At 46.1% G+C, this 18,260-nt stretch overlaps 1 protein-coding gene across 1 annotated transcript in view; it reads left to right on the plus strand.

Annotated features, from left to right (window-relative positions):
- The window catches only part of SAC9 (sacI homology domain-containing protein / WW domain-containing protein), a 101,073-nt gene that overhangs the window by 30,564 nt on the left and 52,249 nt on the right, over positions 1-18,260 (plus strand). Inside the window, exons 2-3 of the mRNA XM_086785178.1 lie at positions 9,714-10,312; positions 10,429-10,561. Coding sequence (XP_086641304.1) covers positions 9,714-10,312; positions 10,429-10,561 — 732 coding nt within the window. The remainder of the gene's footprint in view (positions 1-9,713; positions 10,313-10,428; positions 10,562-18,260) is intronic.

Here is an 18,260-nt window from a genome sequence, read left to right on the forward strand (position 1 = left end):
CATTTGGGCCATCTGGTTGCATTGACTGTCCGACTATGAAATCCAATACAATCATCTGGGCCATCTGGTCGCAATGACCGCCCGATTGCAAAATCCAATACAGTCATCTGGGCCATCTGGTCGCAATAACCGCCCGATTGCGAAATCCAATACAGTCATGTGGGCCATCTGGTCGCAGTGACCATCCGACTGCGAAATCCAATACAGTCATGTGGGCCATCTGGTCGCAGTGACCATCCGACTGCGAAATCCAATACAATCATTTGGGTCATCTGGTTGCAATGACCGCCCGACTATGAAATCCAATAGTCATGTGGGCCATCTGGTCGCAATGACCACCTGACTGCGAAGTCCAATATATTTGGCATCGTTGCCTTCCATATACAAATTTGGCTCCTTGGGCTATCTGGCATTGTTGCCACCCAAACTAGAGCATGTCCAAATAATTATTATAAGCAAAATAGTGATCAATTCCAGTCCAATATATATACAATGAAGAGGGCTAGAGGCACAATTCCTCCCTCTTGAATCTGTCTTGATCGCAAGACATTGATATACCTGTACTTCAAATATATCTGAACCAACCACTTCCTCATAAGCTTGGAGTATATCTGGATAGTCCTTGAATTACTCCCTGGCATCCATTTCGCATGCAATAGCGAATAATTCTCGAGGTCCAAGAGGAACTTTCTGATCACTGTCTTTCCTCTTTTTCTCACAGAATGAAACACAATCTGTTCTGGCTCTTCCATCCCTGATGGATCCTTCAATACAAGCTCCTCTTGGGATAACCTTGTACATGGTTTTCATAAACTGTCATGGAAGGCATTATATATCCTCCAATGATCTGAAAGGTCCAATCAATTGCATACATGGTTGATCTTCTTAGTATCATGAAAAAGATCCATATACCATCATTCCTCGACTTTGGTAATCCAAAGATAAAATCCATAGCAATATTCTCCCATGGATCATTCAATGGGTGCAATAATCTTGCTGGTGTTTGTCGATCAAACTTGGCCTTATGACAAACCAAACATTCTCGAATCATAAAGTTCAATGTCTTTTCTCATAGTAGGTGACAAACCAAACATTCTCGAATCATAAAGTTGAATGTCTTTTCTCATAGTAGGCCAATGGAAGTAACTCGCCAAAGCTTGAAGTGTAGTCAAGGTGTCTCTATGCCCCATGTAGGAAGGAGCATGGCACACTTCCATTACCTTGGCCTCAATTCCTTGTGTCACACATAACCTGGGTTTGCATCATAAGAAAACCCTACTTGATGACATAAAAAGTCGCCAAATCTCTAATTTGCAATTTGTTCCAAAACATTTTTGAAATCCTCATTGGTAGTACAAGGATCCTTCATCAAAGTGAAATCCATATGGTAACCCATAGCTCAAGGGTGCATTTGCTTCCTTGTTGTCTTTTACATTCATAGGCCATAGCATGGCCTTCTTGGTTCAAGACTGCTCCAATGCAATCTCATTATGTTCAACCACAAAAAGGTCCAAAATAACCAACACTGATCCTTTGCTAGCATAAAGTCTCAATGCTTCAAAAGAGTTTTGTTTCAACTTTGGTCCACAAAGTTGAAACAAACAGATATGCCGATGTAGGATATCCAGATCTCTGATGCCGAGCATACCACTGGGATGATCCACAAGTATCTCTGACTGGGCTAGTACCAGATCCAATGAATCCAAGTTCAAGTTCCAAGTCCAAATCAAATCCAAAACCATGTCCAGATCCATGTCCAAGCCATATGTCCAAGTTCCATGCCTAAGCTCTATGTCCAAGTTCTCCATGTCTATGCTCAAGTTCAAGCTTCCATGTCCAAGCTCTATGTCCAGATCCAAATCCAAATCCAATGAATCCCCAATTTTGTAAACAAGGTAGTCTGGAGATTTGTGTTAATGATGAAGTATAGGATGTTTATCTATGGTCCAGTTGCCCAAATGGAGGTGGAAGCAACCCACAAGAATGCTTGTACAAGGGTGTATTAACCAGTGTCAATCCTTGTGACTGAGTGGCATAGTGTTCCGATGATAACTGTCAGGCGGAGATGCTTAAACAGATCGGAGACTGATTCAATTGCAGATGGCAGCAATAATGGGCATAGATAACAACCTAGTTGGCACTCAATGAGCGCTGCACATGAGGCGCAGGTTGTCAAATAGCCAAGCATCGTATAGGTGATAGTTGGTGGCAACCAAGTAACCGCTGACAGGTGTAGAAAACGGCAGCCAAGCGCACAAAAGGCAGCAGGTGACGGCCAGGTGGCTGGCGACAGATGGTGCACAGGAGTTCAGTCGGTGAATGCTTGATAGGCGGCAAGATTCTGATAGTGGCACTGGTGAAATTGTGCAAAGATTAAGTGCTGAAATGTGCATGAGGATCACACGTGAGAGAGAAGGAAGAGAGCGGTTGAGAAATGAAAACCGTAGGGATGTGAAATCCCACGATTCCCTTCATGCATATATTATTATTATCAATAAAAAGTCATAACCACTTACAAAGGTTTTGTACCACTTATTCATGTCCATACATTTATTAATGTCCATTGTGCATTGTGCACATTAGATTGACCTCATTAATTCTAACACTCCCCCTTAATGATCAATCTATTTTCTTTTACACCCAACATATTTCTAAACTTTTCAAACTTATCCTTTGAGAGAGCTTTTGTGAGTATATCCGCTGCTTGGTCTTCAGTAGAGCAATAAATCAGCTCTATCTCCTTTGATTGCACCTTTTCCCGTACAAAATGATATTGTATTTCAATATGCTTTGTACGTGCATGAAACACTGGATTCTTTGCTATTTGTATGCAACTTTGATTGTCACAATATATTATTGTTGGATCAGCCTGCTTCACTTTGATTTCTTCCATGATTCTTCTCAGCCATATAGCTTCACATGTTGCACTCTTTGCTGAAATATACTCAGCTTCAGTAGATGATAAAGCAACGGTGGGTTGCTTCTTACTTTTCCGTGATATTGCTCCACTTCCAAGAGAAAAACAATAACCTGAAGTAGATCTTCTATCTTCAACACTGCTGGCCCAATCTGAGTCACAGTAGCCAGCCAAAGTGAGAGTACATGCTGAATTATATTCAATACCATAGTTGAATGTACCTTTAAGATATCTCAACACCCGCTTTGCTGATTTTAAATGAGGTTCTCTTGGATCAGCCATGTATTGGCTGAGCATACTAACTGCATATGATAAATCTGGCCGAGTTATTGTTGCATATATAAGGCTGCCCACAAGCTGCCTATAAGCGGTAGGATCCACCTTTCTTTGATCTCCACTTGATGTGAGCTTTTCATTGACTTCCATTGGAGTAGAAAGAGCTTTTGAATCAGCCATATCAAACTTCTCAAGCACATCTTTGATATACTTTGATTGTGTGAGAAACATGCTATTCTCTTGACGCCATACTTCAATACCAAGACAATAATGAAGTTGGCCCAAATCTTTCATATCATATTCCATGGATAAGCTCCTCTTTATCTTGTCAATAAGAGAGCTATTACTTCCTGTGATAACTAGATCATCAACATACACTATTAGAAGCAAAAGATCTTCATTATGCTGAAATATATATAAGTTTGGATCACTTTTACTTCTCATGAAGCCATTGGACAGCAAATACTCATCAATCCTTGAGTACCATGCACGTGGAGCTTGCTTTAATCCATACAATGCTTTCTTGAGCTTGCATACCAGCTTTTCTTTGCCTTTGACTTCAAATCCTTTTGGCTGCGACACATATACCTCCTCTTCAAGAATGCCGTTGAGGAAGGCACTCTTGACATCCATTTGAGCAATCTCCCAATCATGATGAGTTGCTACAGCCAAAACAACTCTTATAGTATTCATCTTTGCCACGGGAGCAAAGGTTTCTTCATAATCTATACCTTCTTGTTGCACATAGCCTTTTGCAACCAGCCTTGCTTTGTATTTTTCAAGAGTACCATCAGCTTTGTATTTGATCTTATATACCCATTTTGTTCCTATGGCTTTCTTCCCATGTGGAAGATCAACAAGACTCCACGTATCATTCTTCATAATGGAATTATATTCTTCTTCCATGGCTGTCCTCCACTCTTTGCTCTTGTTGGCTTCTTCAAAAGAATCTGGCTCTTCTTCACTTAACACTCTTGCCATGAGTGCTAAATTGACATTGGCTGAATGTTTGCTCTTCAATCTTTGGCTTCGTCTTTCACTTTCAATACTAGATTCTGGCTGCTCCTTCATTTGACCATCTTCTATGGTCTTTATGTACCATTTTGGAAGCTTTTTAACATGGGTAGGTGCTGTCTCACCTCCCCCATCATGTGAGATTCTCCTTGGACTGTTTGAGACAGCCCCTTGAGGACTTTGAGGATGTCCCATATCATCATTAGTGGCTGGTCCCTTATGCTTTTGCTGATTTTCATCAAGAACACGAGCACCTGTGTCTTCATCAATCTCATAAAAGATTAGTTGATCATCAACTTCATGAATTTCATCATTATGGACAGCAAAGGTACCTTCATTGAAGATCACATCCCGGCTGATTATGATCTTCCTTGCAACCGGATCATACAACTTATATGCTTTGGAGTGTGTAGAGTATCCTATGAAGATACACTTTCTTGACTTATCATCAAGCTTTTGCCTCCTTTCTTTGGGAACATGTGCATATGCAACACAACCAAAAACCCTCAAGTGAGAAACATTGGGTTTATATCCGGAATATACCTCTTCGGGTGTCTTTCCATCCAACACTTTAGTTGGTGATCTATTTTGGAGGTACACGGCTGTTTGGACAGCTTCGGCCCAAAAATTTGATCCAATATTTGCATCCTTCAACATGCATCTTGCCGCTTCCACAAGAGTGCGGTTCTTTCTCTCAGCCACTCCATTTTGTTGTGCACTATATGCTGCGGTTAATTGCCTAAAGATGCCATGCTCCATACAATGAGAATCAAAAGCCTCCGAGTTAAACTCACCTCCCCGATCAGTCCGGAGTATCTTTATCCTTTGTCTTGCTTCATTTTCAGCTTGAGCTTTCCATTCTTTGAAGACTTCAAGTACATCTGACTTATGTTTGAGAAAAAACAGCCAACACTTCCTTGAGTAATCATCAATAAGGGAGAGGAAATACCGTGAACCACCCAATGAAGGTCTTTGGGCTGGTCCCCATAAGTCACTATGAACCAATACAAGTGGCCTTCTTGCTCTAAATGAGCTTGCTTTTGGAAATGGAGCCCTTGCATGCTTGCCAAGAACACAAGGCTCACATACTCCCGGTATTCCTTCAATCTTGGGTAAGCCCGTCACCAAGCCTTTGTCATGAAGATACTTCAATGCTTCAATATGCAAGTGACCATACCTCCTATGCCATAAATGAGATAATTCAGCTTTTTGAGTCATCAGAACTTGCTGTCCACCCATTGTAATCAGCTTATACAGCTTGTCATTGCTTCGTATGCCACGGGCCACCTCTTCACCATGCTTCTCAAGGTCTTTTATGATAAAATGGTCCTTAAAGAACTCCACGGACATGTGCTGGTCTGTAATACAGCCAACGGAAAGCAAATTTCGTGCAAGATTAGGAATCCAAAGCACATCTTTAAGCATACCTGTGTCACCATTTCTGAGCTTGATTGGTATATCACCATGTCCTTCAATGCTTTGAGTGCTATCATCACCCAAAACCACTTTGTTTTTGTTGCCTTCATCAACATAAGAAGAAAACCAATCACCATTGCCCGTCATATGGGCTGTAGCTCCCGAATCAACATACCATTCTCCTTTGTAATGAGAGTGAGTTGATTCAGCCATCAAAAGGAACTCATCTTTGCTTTGTCTTCCATCATGTGGGCTATCTTCTTCCACATAATTGCTGTTTTGCTTTCTTGAGTAGTTGGAGAAGCCTCTCCCCCTACCTCTCATGCTTTGTGCATGTTGTTTGATTCTACATTCACTTTCAATATGGCCATCTTTACCACAATAAAAACAGGGACCTTTACCTCTTGGATTGTTGTTGAAGCCTCCTCTTGAGCCTCCTCTAAAGTTTCCTCTTGAATTGCCTCTATAATTACCTCTTCCACGAGAGGTGTAGCCTCTTCTATCATCATGGGAAGAGCTTGAATCTCCCCCTTCTTCATTGCTGGTCTGATTTTGCCTTTCATTGTTTCTCCAAGTTCCTCCTCTACCACGGCCACGCCATGGTTTGCCTTTGACATTGAAAGCTTCATCCTTTGCTTTGACACTTTTTGTGCTATTCCCTTGTCTTCTTAGCTCTTCTTGGAGAAGAAAAGCACTCAGCTCTTCAAATGATGGTGTAGATTCTCTCACCATGAGAGAAGTAACTAGTTGTTGCCATGGGGAGTTAGGCTCATTCATTGTGAGCCCATTCATTGCAATGCTCACCATATCTACATCACTCACCATCTCATCCACCGACACAAGCTGATCAGTAATATCCTTTAAACGAGTCAAATAAGATGTGATTGACTCACTAGATTCCTTCTTAAATGTGTGTAACTTTTGCTTTAAAAACAGCAACCTTGTTGTGTTTACCGATTCATAAAGGCCTTGAAGTATGCCCCATGCTTCATTTGAGGTTGAAGCACTACTTATTTGTGGAATAATGCTGTCCTTCACATTCATGTTGATGTAGACAAGAGCCATTTGTGCTCTCCTATCATACTTCTCCCTTTGAAGGAGTTCTCTTTCATATCTTTCCTCTTCAAGCTGTCTTTGATTCTCTTCAAGAACCTCGGTGATCATGGGTCTTCTCACGGTTGGTCTTTCTTCCTTGCCATTCGTGATGTCCCACAAGTCCTTCACCTTGAGAATATTCTTTAACTTGAACTTCCAAATGGGATAATTTTTCCCATCCAACTTCCCACTCTCCGGTAGGATCAGCATATCAAGCTTTGCCTCTGCCATGTAGGCTTTTGGACAGCACACACTTAGTGAGGAAATCTTCTCCACACAATGGAGATTAATGTGGTTCAATAACCACACAATGGACAGCACCACTCTTCCACAAATGACCTTTAATTTGTCATAATTTAAATGCTACATACATTACCAACATGTTGCAGCTTTCCATCAGCTTCATGGTTGATCTTTGACCTTGCTCTTTGCTGGTCATACATGCCATTAGCCCTCTTCCCGGGCAATCCTTTGAATGCAAAATTCTTCAAGTCTTCAAGGGCCTTGACATGCCCAAACACATGGGTTGTGGACAGCAGCACTTTACTTCCATTTTTGACATAAAATCAGGTCCTAACTTCAAGTTTGACACTTCAAACATGAAATGCTCCACTTTGGCTTGAAAAATCAGCAAGTATGTGGTCCCTTGAACATCACATGCATGGCTGGAGCAGTAATTTCTTCTTGGACAGCAACTTGGGCAACATTTGCCTCAACTTTCTCCATGATTTGGAAACCCATTGATAGGGCCATCAATTAATCATTCATTTGCCCCAATTTGGGCAAGTTTTCCATCAAATTTTGGAAGAAAAACAGGGCTGAAACCCTAATTTCAGATTTTCATACCTTCCATTGATCAAATTGGCTTCGTTTTGGGACTGATTTGCTCACCTTTGAGGGCTGAATCATCTCCAATTCTTCATGCAAGAAATCGCCTCTGATTTGGGGCCCAATTCTCCATCGATTTGCATCAAAACAGGTCGCTTTGCTTCTATGGTGCTTGCTCCTTCAAATCGCCTCTTTCCTGGGATTGCATGGGACTTGAATTAGGGATTTGAACCCTCTAAATCAATGCTGGTCACCCCTGGACAGAAATCGTTTTTCTCCATGCTCTCTCTTTCCTGCGTTTTTGCTATCCCTGGAACCCCCTTCTTCTCCTCTACACGTTTTGCTCTGATACCATGAAATTGTGCAAAGATTAAGTGCTGAAATGTGCATGAGGATCACACGTGAGAGAGAAGGAAGAGAGCGGTTGAGAAATGAAAACCGTAGGGATGTGAAATCCCACGATTCCCTTCATGCATATATTATTATTATCAATAAAAAGTCATAACCACTTACAAAGGTTTTGTACCACTTATTCATGTCCATACATTTATTAATGTCCATTGTGCATTGTGCACATTAGATTGACCTCATTAATTCTAACAACTGGCAGCTTAAATAGTGCACTAGTGCACAACAGCAGGTGGCGGCAGCAGCAAGAAGTGCTGGTTACATGCGATGATCAAAAAGGTGCACAGATGGCGCAACCAAACTGCAGGCGACTGTGGCGCTGTTGGCGTAGAAGACACAATCAAGGGGAGTTGGTGGTGCATAGGTGTAGCACGGAAAAGTGGCTCAGCCACAATGGTGAAGGAAAGAATTCCCATGCTTGGGAGATTAAGATGATGATTGGTCTTCACACCCGCTCGATGATGATGGAGAGGTTGCTCTCAAACTTGATGATGGTTGTCACCCCTTCTTCAATGATCTTGTTCATGGTACTGCAAGAGAAGTTCAATCCTTTTTATACTTGTAAGAGACCTTGCTTTTTGCCAAAAAGCCTTCATGCTTTTGCTTTGCCTTTTTATGCTTTGCTTTTCCCTTTTTTGCCTTTGCTTTTGCTCTTTTTACTTTTATTAATAAAATATTACTGAACTTTTGGTGCTTTGCTATTCTGGCTTTAAGGCCTTAGAGCTGCTTTTTGAGAAAGCGCCTTTTAGCTTTTTGGTCCAGCTCAGTCTCGTTCCAATGGTGCCCTTGGCTCACGGTCAACCTTGTTTAACTTTTTGCTTTCTCTTGCTTTTTGACCAAGAATGGTGCTTTTTCTTAATCAAACCTTATGGACCCCCCCCCCCCCCCCCCCGCCCCGCGGCTGGCATGGCCTTAGCTTCATTCACTTCGCTGTATCATTACCTCATGAGAGGGTTGTATCGGAAAGTCCTATGCTCTGGTACCAATGTAAAGCCCTTCTAAGTACAAGTGAATGATAAAAAAAGAAGATGCCAACCGCGCACAGATACCTAAGCTCCTGTAATTATAGTACTTTTTGGAGCAAAGCTCTGTACAAGGGAAGACTGAAAGTGAAATAATAGCCAAAAGATTTAACAAGGTCAACCCAAGTCAACCTAGAGCTTGTCTAAAGTTGATTGCTGGCTGCCACCATTGTTAATTTATCTGCTGCTGGTTTCCCACTGATTTGGGTGGCCCACAAGTTAAGGGAGAGGATGAACCAGCGAGGGCTGAAGCTGGCAGCAGCGATGATGAAGAACAAGGGTAGAGGAGGTTTTCATCCAAACCAATAAGTCGCCCTGAATGCTCTGCTTTTCTGAGTGGTTAGAGATTACAGGAGAACTTATGTTGAGATGAAACATCACTAGAAGATGCAGGTATCTTGTACACTGACATGACTTTGTTTTGCTTGAAATGTTACCATGCACAAATCATTGCTTTTTTTATCCCGAGTAGTGGTATGGTTATAAGATCTGATTAGCTGCCAAATGCTATTTGATCTCGGTAAGTGATATGATACTCCATGTATAAACTTCCATATAGCAAATTCTTTCTGATTTGATCTTGGTAAGTGATGATACTCCATGTATAAAATCCCATATAGCAAATTCTTCTGGTTTGTGACGCGCCGTCACTATTTTTCATGTACGTGAATTCTAGCCTGCCAAAGGTTGTAAGGTCGTGCGAAGACCCACTTGATGAGGTGGTTTTGATGCTGCAGGCCATCAGGTGAAAGACACTTCAATTCTGGTTGTGGAACTTGATTCTAGTGAAAGGTTCATTGTGGCCAGCCTCTCAACAGGAAGTTATACGCAAGTGATTTCAATCGATCCAACAACTGGGGAGCTTATCTACACTGGTAGGGATGGATTTGACAGATTCTCCTCAGAGGCTGATGCATTTAATCATATAACTGCTGGATCACGCTGGCTCGTGAAGAGCAGAGTCTATGCGAGAGCCATACTAGGGTATGCAGTCCTAGGAAATGTCAGCTTGCTGCTTGTTGCAACGAAGATCAGATCCTCAATACAACAACTTCCAGGAGGTGGCTCTGTTTATTTGGTGGAGGAGAGCCAGTGGGTAAAGATTGTGTTAAGAAATCCGCAGCCTTTATCCAAAGCAGAAACTAAAAACTTAGCCGATTTGCAGGAGGTTGACATTGATGGCATGTACTACTATTGTGAGACAAGGGACATCACAAGGCCTTTTCCCAGTGATCACATGGTTACAGATCCAGACAAGGAATTTGTTTGGAATGAGTGGTTGTCAAAGCCCTTCAAGAACCTTGGGTTACATCATCACTGTGTTGCTCTACTTCAGGTAATGATTCGGAACTGGGAAGCTTTTTGGAGAATGCCTTCTACAATTTAGGAGGTCTACTTCAAATTTGTTCATAAATCCTTTGGTTGAGGCTGAGTTTTAGATGATGATTGCAGGGCTTTGTAGATAGTGGGATATTCACAGATGGAAGAGGTCAACAGGTTATTGTTACTCTGATAGCACGTCGCAGCAGATTGCATCCGGGAACCCGCTATTTGGCACGTGGTTTGAATTCAGCTTTTAGCACAGGTATCGTATGGGTCATTCCTTTGGGTTGTTACTTCATGGTTTCATGTACTTCTACTGAGTATTTTAGCCAGTGTACCAGTTGTGCTCCCATGGAAAAGAAGAAGCTAATATGTAGACAATGAGATTTACAGGGCATGCTATCTCAACAACTCCAGAAGGCACGCATACTAAACAGGGAGGTATACTTGGTTTTGTACCATGAGGTGCCAAGGGTTTGTGCGACCATGCCATACCATGGGTCATGTGATTAAGGGAGGGTGTTGGGGTTTAATGGATAATCACTGGAGTAAAAGGCAAGATTGTGTGATGTCCCCCTTCACAGATGCAACCAAACAATGTGGGGAATGCGTGCTTCTGTTTGTAGTGAGCTGGAGGTTCCCCTCCTACGTGACTGAACCTGCTCGCCTCACCCTCCCTCGCCTGTGCGCACCTCCCCCACTTCATCGCCTCACTCCGGTGCCTCCCCCCTGCGCAGTCTCTCATTTGCCTCCCGCTACTGCCCTTCCCCCCTCTCGCCTTGTTCTTTCTCCACCTCAGCCCTTGCTAGCGGCTCCCTTGCCTCAACCCTCCTCCTTGCTCCCTGTGCAGCCCGGCTGTGTGCCGTCGCTTCGCTTCCCCCCCCGCCCCCCCTCCTTCTTGCCCTCTCTCCCGTCTTCCTGATCAGGCGCTTTTCATTTTCGGTTTAAAAAAAAAAGTTTGCGGCAAGTTTTGGCAACTTTTGGTCTTGAATCCCCAAGAGGACTCCATGGTAACCGCTCTGCCATCCCCGACCGAGGCTGCCGTCCCTTGCCTCTCCTTTTCAGAAGAGGATCTCCAGCTCCTCGTTTCAACAGTCACTTCTTTGGAGGCCTCCACCTTGGTATGCAAGATTGTGGGTAATTGCCGGACAATTCAAGGATCTGTTATACAGGCAAGCCTTCTCGGCGCACCTAGAAAGATCATTGACATTCATCCCTTGTGGTGTGGCTACTATTCGATTCGCATGCAGCTTCGGACATAGTCATGCAGCTGAGCCCTATCGCATTGCGTACGGCCCACGCCTTCTTTGCGAGGTGGCAACACGGCTTCGGCCCGGCGTCTGACCCTTTGGCTTGCGTCTTAGGCTTTCCTGCGACAGTCTACTTTCCAGGTCTTAGAAAGGAATACCTTCCTCTCCTCTGTTAGAAGTCATCTCCTGTCTAGATTTATACACCAGGGCCTTTGTTGTGGGTGTGCCCGCCCTTATGAGGTGTTTTCCCATTTTTCCCCACTCTCCGTATTTTTCCCCTATTTTTTCCCATTTTTCTGAGGCTTGGGAGGGCTGCCAGGTGATGCCAGGAGCACTCTGAAGCTGGCCGACTGGATCTACATCAGTCGTGGGCTGTCAGAGTGCTGGCCAACTTGTTCTGACTAGGCGTAGGCATCTGTAGCTGGCCGACTGCTATTTTCAGCAGTCGTGGACATTTTTCTCAGTCGTGGGCTTTCTTTATGCTGGCCGACTGCCCTTCCAGGGAGGTATATATAGGTCCTCAGCCCCCATACCTCATTTGTATCATATCTCGGGATCTTCTTGTGTATATAGAGCAGAGTTACACGCCTACATCTGTCTCTCTCTTGTGCTGTTTTTCTGCCTGCGTTTTTGCTTTTACTCTTGTGTTCCCAGATTTGGTCATCATCTCCGCTGCATATTCTGACATGGTATCAGAGCCGAGGCTCTAGATAGGTCTTGGGATTTGTGTGAGCAAGAGGGGGACTGTTTTGTGGCTGATTGGTGGACTGTTTTGGGCTGATCGGGAAGAGGAGAAGCAAGAGGAAGGCGGGCTGATTTGCTGGACAGCCACTTGCAGGTATCAGTTCTTCTTTGTTCCCACCCACCCACCCTTTCCAGAGTACATCCCCGCTATGGCAGATCTGTTTGAGATGGCCGAGAGACATGTGAAGATCCCGACACTCCCCACGTTCCCGGTGGACCGTCAGTTGGACGGGAGCAACTACGGCATATGGAAGGTGATGATGGAATCTGTTCTGGAGTCCTACGATCTCGCCGATTTCGTAGTTGTTGGAGTTCCACGGCCGGAAGTAGAGGAAGGGGAGTTACCGTCAACCCGAAAGGACCGGGAGGCCCAGACACAGAGGTGGGATCGTGTCAACGCCAGGGTCCGTTCGTTTATTTTCCTCAACTGCACACCACAGGTAATCAATCATGTCAAGCACATGACGCTGGCCAGAGGTATATGGCAGCATTTGGCCTCACTTTACAACAGGGTATCGCCCATGAAGAGGATTTCCTTGGAAGTACAGATGCGGGTTATGAGCCCTGCAAAGTCTTCGACGATGCGGGAGCATATTAACAAGCTGCAGGCTCTTCAGCAGGAAGTTCTCCAGGCTGGGAAGGAGATATCGTCAGAGGACATGGCCATAACATTGCTGTCACACTTGCCCTCTTCGTACGCAGCATTTTACTCGTCTTTGATTACCAGTGGCAAGCTCAGCACCATCACGTGGGAGGAGCTTGTGCCCATGGTCTTGGACCAGGAGGAACGATTCACGAACCCTCCTCAGGGTGGAGGTTCGGAGGCCTTTACTGGCCAACGGTCGAAAGGCCGTAACTCGGGCAAGGGGAAGGCTTCATCGGAGAAGTCTTCTGAGAAGATGTCCGACGCTGACCGCGAGAAACTGAAGGCAGAGAGGACCTGTAATGATTGTGGCGAGAAAGGCCACTACTGGAGACAGTGTCCCAAGCGGAAGACCGAGAAGGGTGAAGACTCCTCAGCAATCATGAAGACTCCGGCTTTTGTGCACCTGGAGGTGATGGACACCGATGCTTCATTTTCTTCAGGCAGGGAGGAGATTGGAGGACTCTCCGCAACGGATACTCGGGAGTGGATTCTCGATAGTGGTGCTTCCAGGCACATGACTCCTTCCCGTTCCGGTTTACAGGATCTCTGCAGGTATTCTGGTCATATTCTTACTGGTGATACGTCCACTATCCCAGTTCACAGTGAGGGCAAGATGGAGATAGTTCCCGATGGCAGAGGGGGGAAGCATTCCTCCCAGGTGTTGTATGTTCCGGCACTTGGTTTTCATCTGTTGTCAGTGCATCAGGTTTGCAAGACTGGCATACGGGTGGAGTTTGATGAGCATTTTGTTGCTCTCCGGGACAAAGCAACAGGCCAAGTGGTTTGGGAAGGTGGAGTGGAGAATGGAGTTTACAGGCTTTCAGCACTCTCTCTCCCAGGTCCTCAGGTTTGTGATGAGTGGCAGTCTGGTAATAGCTACTCAGGTGTGGATACGCTGCAGGTGCGGGCTTTCCGAGACCAGGTGGTGGATAGCTTGCCAGTAGATGGCAGCAGTTGGCAGGAACTTTCCAGTATTGAGGTTGGTAGTTCTTGTGTTCGTGAGTCAGAGGAAGCTGAACAGGTCACTTATGCTCTGATGTCTTGTCGTGTTCGGGACATAGAACTTCCAGTAGTTGAGGATGTTCTTTCCACGGGGACCTTTCGGAAAGCCAGGCAGGTGACAGGTGCTTACTTGCAGAAGGAGGTGGTTTCTCCAGGCTTTGTGGTTCCGGATTCAGAGGGGGTGGTTGACAGGTTTCATCAGGTTTCCAGGACTTGCTTGTGCACCGTAACAGGTGTTGATCCTTGTGAGCAGTGTGATGTCTCTGTGACTCAGAAGCTGTATGGTTCATTGATCTGGTTGATGGACACCGGATTGGACGGGAGCTTCTTGATGAGGCAGTTGAGCTCTTGGTTGCAGATGTCTCTTTGTGAGGCAGGATCGCGTTTCCTGTGGTTTCTGCGGCATGCGAAGGATCATGGACTCTTGTACACAGGAGGGGGATTGTTGGATGGAGTCCGACTCCGCGGTTGGAGTGACTCGGTTTGGGGAGGAGATTCAGACACGAGGGGATCTACTTCAGGCCCAAGAGCAGTTTTCCGGAGCAGGAGGAGGTTGCATTGCAAGTTTGGGCTTCCACTGGAGGAACCCATGGTCATCCCGAGGCACTTTGTTCGTGAACAGATCGTTGCTGATGACATCTTGCTGGAGTTCTGTTCGACGGAGGACAGTACGGTGGACCTCTTCACGAAGTCGCTCTCAGGATTTGCTCAGGCGGCACCCCAGCTCCCAGTGGTTGGTCACACAGCCAGGAGCTGAGAGGGGGTGTTAGAAGTCATCTCCTGTCTAGATTTATACACCAGGGCCTTTGTTGTGGGTGTGCCCGCCCTTATGAGGTGTTTTCCCATTTTTCCCCACTCTCCGTATTTTTCCCCTATTTTTTCCCATTTTTCTGAGGCTTGGGAGGGCTGCCAGATGATGCCAGGAGCACTTTGAAGCTGGCCGACTAGATCTACATCAGTCGTGGGCTGTCAGAGTGCTGGCTGACTTGTTCTGACTAGGCGTAGGCATCTGTAGCTGGCCGACTGCTATTTTCAGCAGTCGTGGACATTTTTCTCAGTCGTGGGCTTTCTTTATGCTGGCCGACTGCCCTTCCAGGGAGGTATATATAGGTCCTCAGCCCCCATACCTCATTTGTATCATATCTCGGGATCTTCTTGTGTATATAGAGCAGAGTTACACGCCTACATCTGTCTCTCTCTTGTGCTGTTTTTCTGCCTGCGTTTTTGCTTTTGCTCTTGTGTTCCCAGATTTGGTCATCATCTCCGCTGCATATTCTGACATCCTCCCGGTGATAGAGAAAGTGATGGAATCCCCCCCCCACTGCCGCTTCGGGACTCATCAACCTCCTAGGGATTGCCTACAAAATTCTAGCCAAGGTCATCAGCTAGAGATTGGAGCACTTTGTCTCCAACTTTATTCATGGTACACAGATGGGTTTTCGTTCAGGATTGGAGTATTTAGGACAACATCTTCACCTTCTAGGAGGTGGCTGCGTCAGACAGGATGCGTCAGTAGGATCTGATTGTTCTCCTTCTTGATTTCGAAAAAGCCTATGACGGAGTAGATTGGGGCTTTCTAGAGGGGATGATGTGCATGATGGGTTTCCCGAAGGAGTGGGTCCAAGGTGTTTCGGGACTCTACTTGTCTTCACACAGCCAGGTTCTTATTCAGAGAGCTAGAGGTGACAGATTTCCGCTCTCTTGCTCGGTCCGGCAGGGGTGCTCTCTTGCACCTTATTGTTGGACATGTCATCTCCAGCCCATTTTACTCCATTTTATGCCACTTTTTATCCAGATATTTATATGTTAGGCATTTTATCATTTGTCCAAACTAGTAGCTTTTTTGCTACAGCTGATTGGCTCTACAGATACGTATATAAACATGGACATTGTTCATTCATAATTAATTCGTTATTTCAGTTCTTTGCTGTCTACTTTCTCTTGTTTGATCTCTACTTGCTTCCGCTTCATATTCACATTTTCTCACATGGTTTCAGAGATCTTTTGCTCCCACAGTTCAGCAAGAAGAGTTTTCAGCCTGCATTTTTTTCTCATTTTCTCTTTTGATGGTTCTGTTTTGGAGATCTTCTTCAAGCACACATCGGTGATTCTCTTGGCACTGATTCTAGGCTATTTTCAGCCTCTTTCCTTCATCTTGGCCAACCCTAAAACCTGCGTTTTTTTTCCATGCAGCCCCCTTTTCTATGTTTTTCATTCCCAGCCCTCCCCTCTGTCAAAGGAGGCCCTTCTAGCCAAGCTTTCTCAGCTTCTGCACCCTGCCACCTCTTCCAACCCCTCACCTAGCTTCTAGGGAGAGTAGGAAGTCCCCGGGTTCCTATTTGCAGATTTTTCTTGCTACCGGTTAAAGAGGAGGGTTCTATGGCTTCTACACCAATTGTTATCTCTTCATCCATTCCTCAACTTCCCAAGGAATCCATCTTAGATGGAACCAATTATCTTGATTGGGCACTATAAATGAAAACTCTCCTTTGGTATCATCGGCTACGGGGTATTGTTTCTGGTATTGATGCCTCTCCTGATGCTACTTCTCCTCAGTTTGAGATTAACGCCTGGGTTGACAAAAATGCAAGGACTCATGCCTTTATCTTCTTCAACATGAAACCAACCCTCTATTGCTTGTCAATTTGATGACAATGATGAGGAAACTGCATAAGAATTGCGGGAGACCTAGAGAGGAGTTGTCACCGCCGTGAGAAATTTGCTTAGAAGGTAGCCTTGGAGAATCAGCTCTCCAACCTGAAGATTGCCAATCTGTTAACATCATGGATTCTGTTTACAGAGTTCATAACCATTCAGAAGCAGTTGGTCTCGCTGAAGCTCCGCGCTCCCCCCCCCCTTGCTCGTGCTTCTGTATGCACTCCCCTCTCTCGGCCCGCCATCGCGTTTTCCCCCCTCCGCTTGCCCTCGGGTTTGCGCTGCCCCCCCTTCACCTGGCTTGCCTGCGCTGAAGCGTCCCCCCCTCCACTGCTCTTCGCCGTCGCCCCCCCCTCCCGTAGCTCTTCGCCATCGCGCCCACCCCCCCTCCTCTTCAGCGCCTCGCCCCCCCCCCCCCCCCCCCCCCCCCTCCTTCGCCAGCTCTCGTTCTGCAGGAGCACCACTTGGGTGAGAGCAGGATCCGGAGATATGGTTCGGTGATGCTTGGTAGATGGGACACCTTTTGGTCTGCAGGGTTTGGTCCTTTGGGTGGACAGGGAGGAGTATGCATGGTCATTGCAGATGTATGGCGGCAGGCCATTGTGGATCGAGGGATCATTGTGCCTGGTAGAGCACGGTATGTCATTTTGAGGATGCATGATGAGCTATTGGGTGTGCTCAACGTCTATGCGCCCAATCATGCTAGTGCCAGAGCAGAGTTCTGGACCCAGGTTACGGATGCATTGCCAGAGGCCGCACATTGGTGTGTCGGGGGAGACTTCAACATGCTTGAGGACCCGGCCGGTAGGGTGGGAGGCAGTCATGTTACAGTGCACGGCACGGAGCTTGCAGCTTGGGACCAGTTTTGCATGTCACTGAGGATCACTGATGCATGGCAGCATGGGGCCTTCTCCCGCTCTCAGGACAGTCTTAGTTTCTCTTGGTCGGATCGCCGGCAGGGAGGGACTAATCTATCACGGATTGATCGCTTTTATGTGGGCGACTGGTTAGGGGAGCGAGGGGGCTCCGTCGGGATTCTCGCTGGCACCTCATTTTTAGATTATGCGCCAGTTATTTTGACATTGGAGGAGAGGACACGGGAGCCCAGCTTGCAGTTGAGGATCCCAGAGAGGGTACTTGCAGATCCCAGTCTCGCTGAGGACATTGAGAGGATCTGGCATAATAGTCAGTGCTCTGACCAGGATGCAGCAGGCCAGTGTGCCCAGGGACTCATCGAGCTTAGCTCTTTTCTGCACGCTGCAGCTTTGACACGGCTGGGAGAGATTCGCGAGCGGGAGCATCGGCTGAGACGCAGCCTTGCTTCGCTATAGCGCCTTCAAGAGCAGCAGCCTGCATGTGAGTGGGTGGCGTCACAGCTGAGCCAGGCACGCCAGGAGGTTAGAGAGGCAGAGGAGCAGAGACATGAGTTTTACTATCGTCGCCAGGCCTCTCAGTGGACGCAGCTTGGTGATAGAGTGACTGGGGAGTTTTTTGAGATCACTGGACTCCGCCACGCTCGAGCAGGAGTCCGTCAGCTTGGCAGACCGGATGGATCGGTAGCTACTGAGCCCGAGGAGATCAGAGCCATTGCCACTGCATTCTATAGAGACCTGCTTTCAGCGGAGCTAGCCACTGAGGATCGAGATGCTTGCAGACAGACTGTG

Source organism: Cibotium barometz, chromosome 48, assembly GCF_041138505.1.
Source record: "Cibotium barometz isolate CiBa-2024 chromosome 48, ASM4113850v1, whole genome shotgun sequence".
Lineage (NCBI taxonomy): Eukaryota > Viridiplantae > Streptophyta > Polypodiopsida > Cyatheales > Cibotiaceae > Cibotium > Cibotium barometz.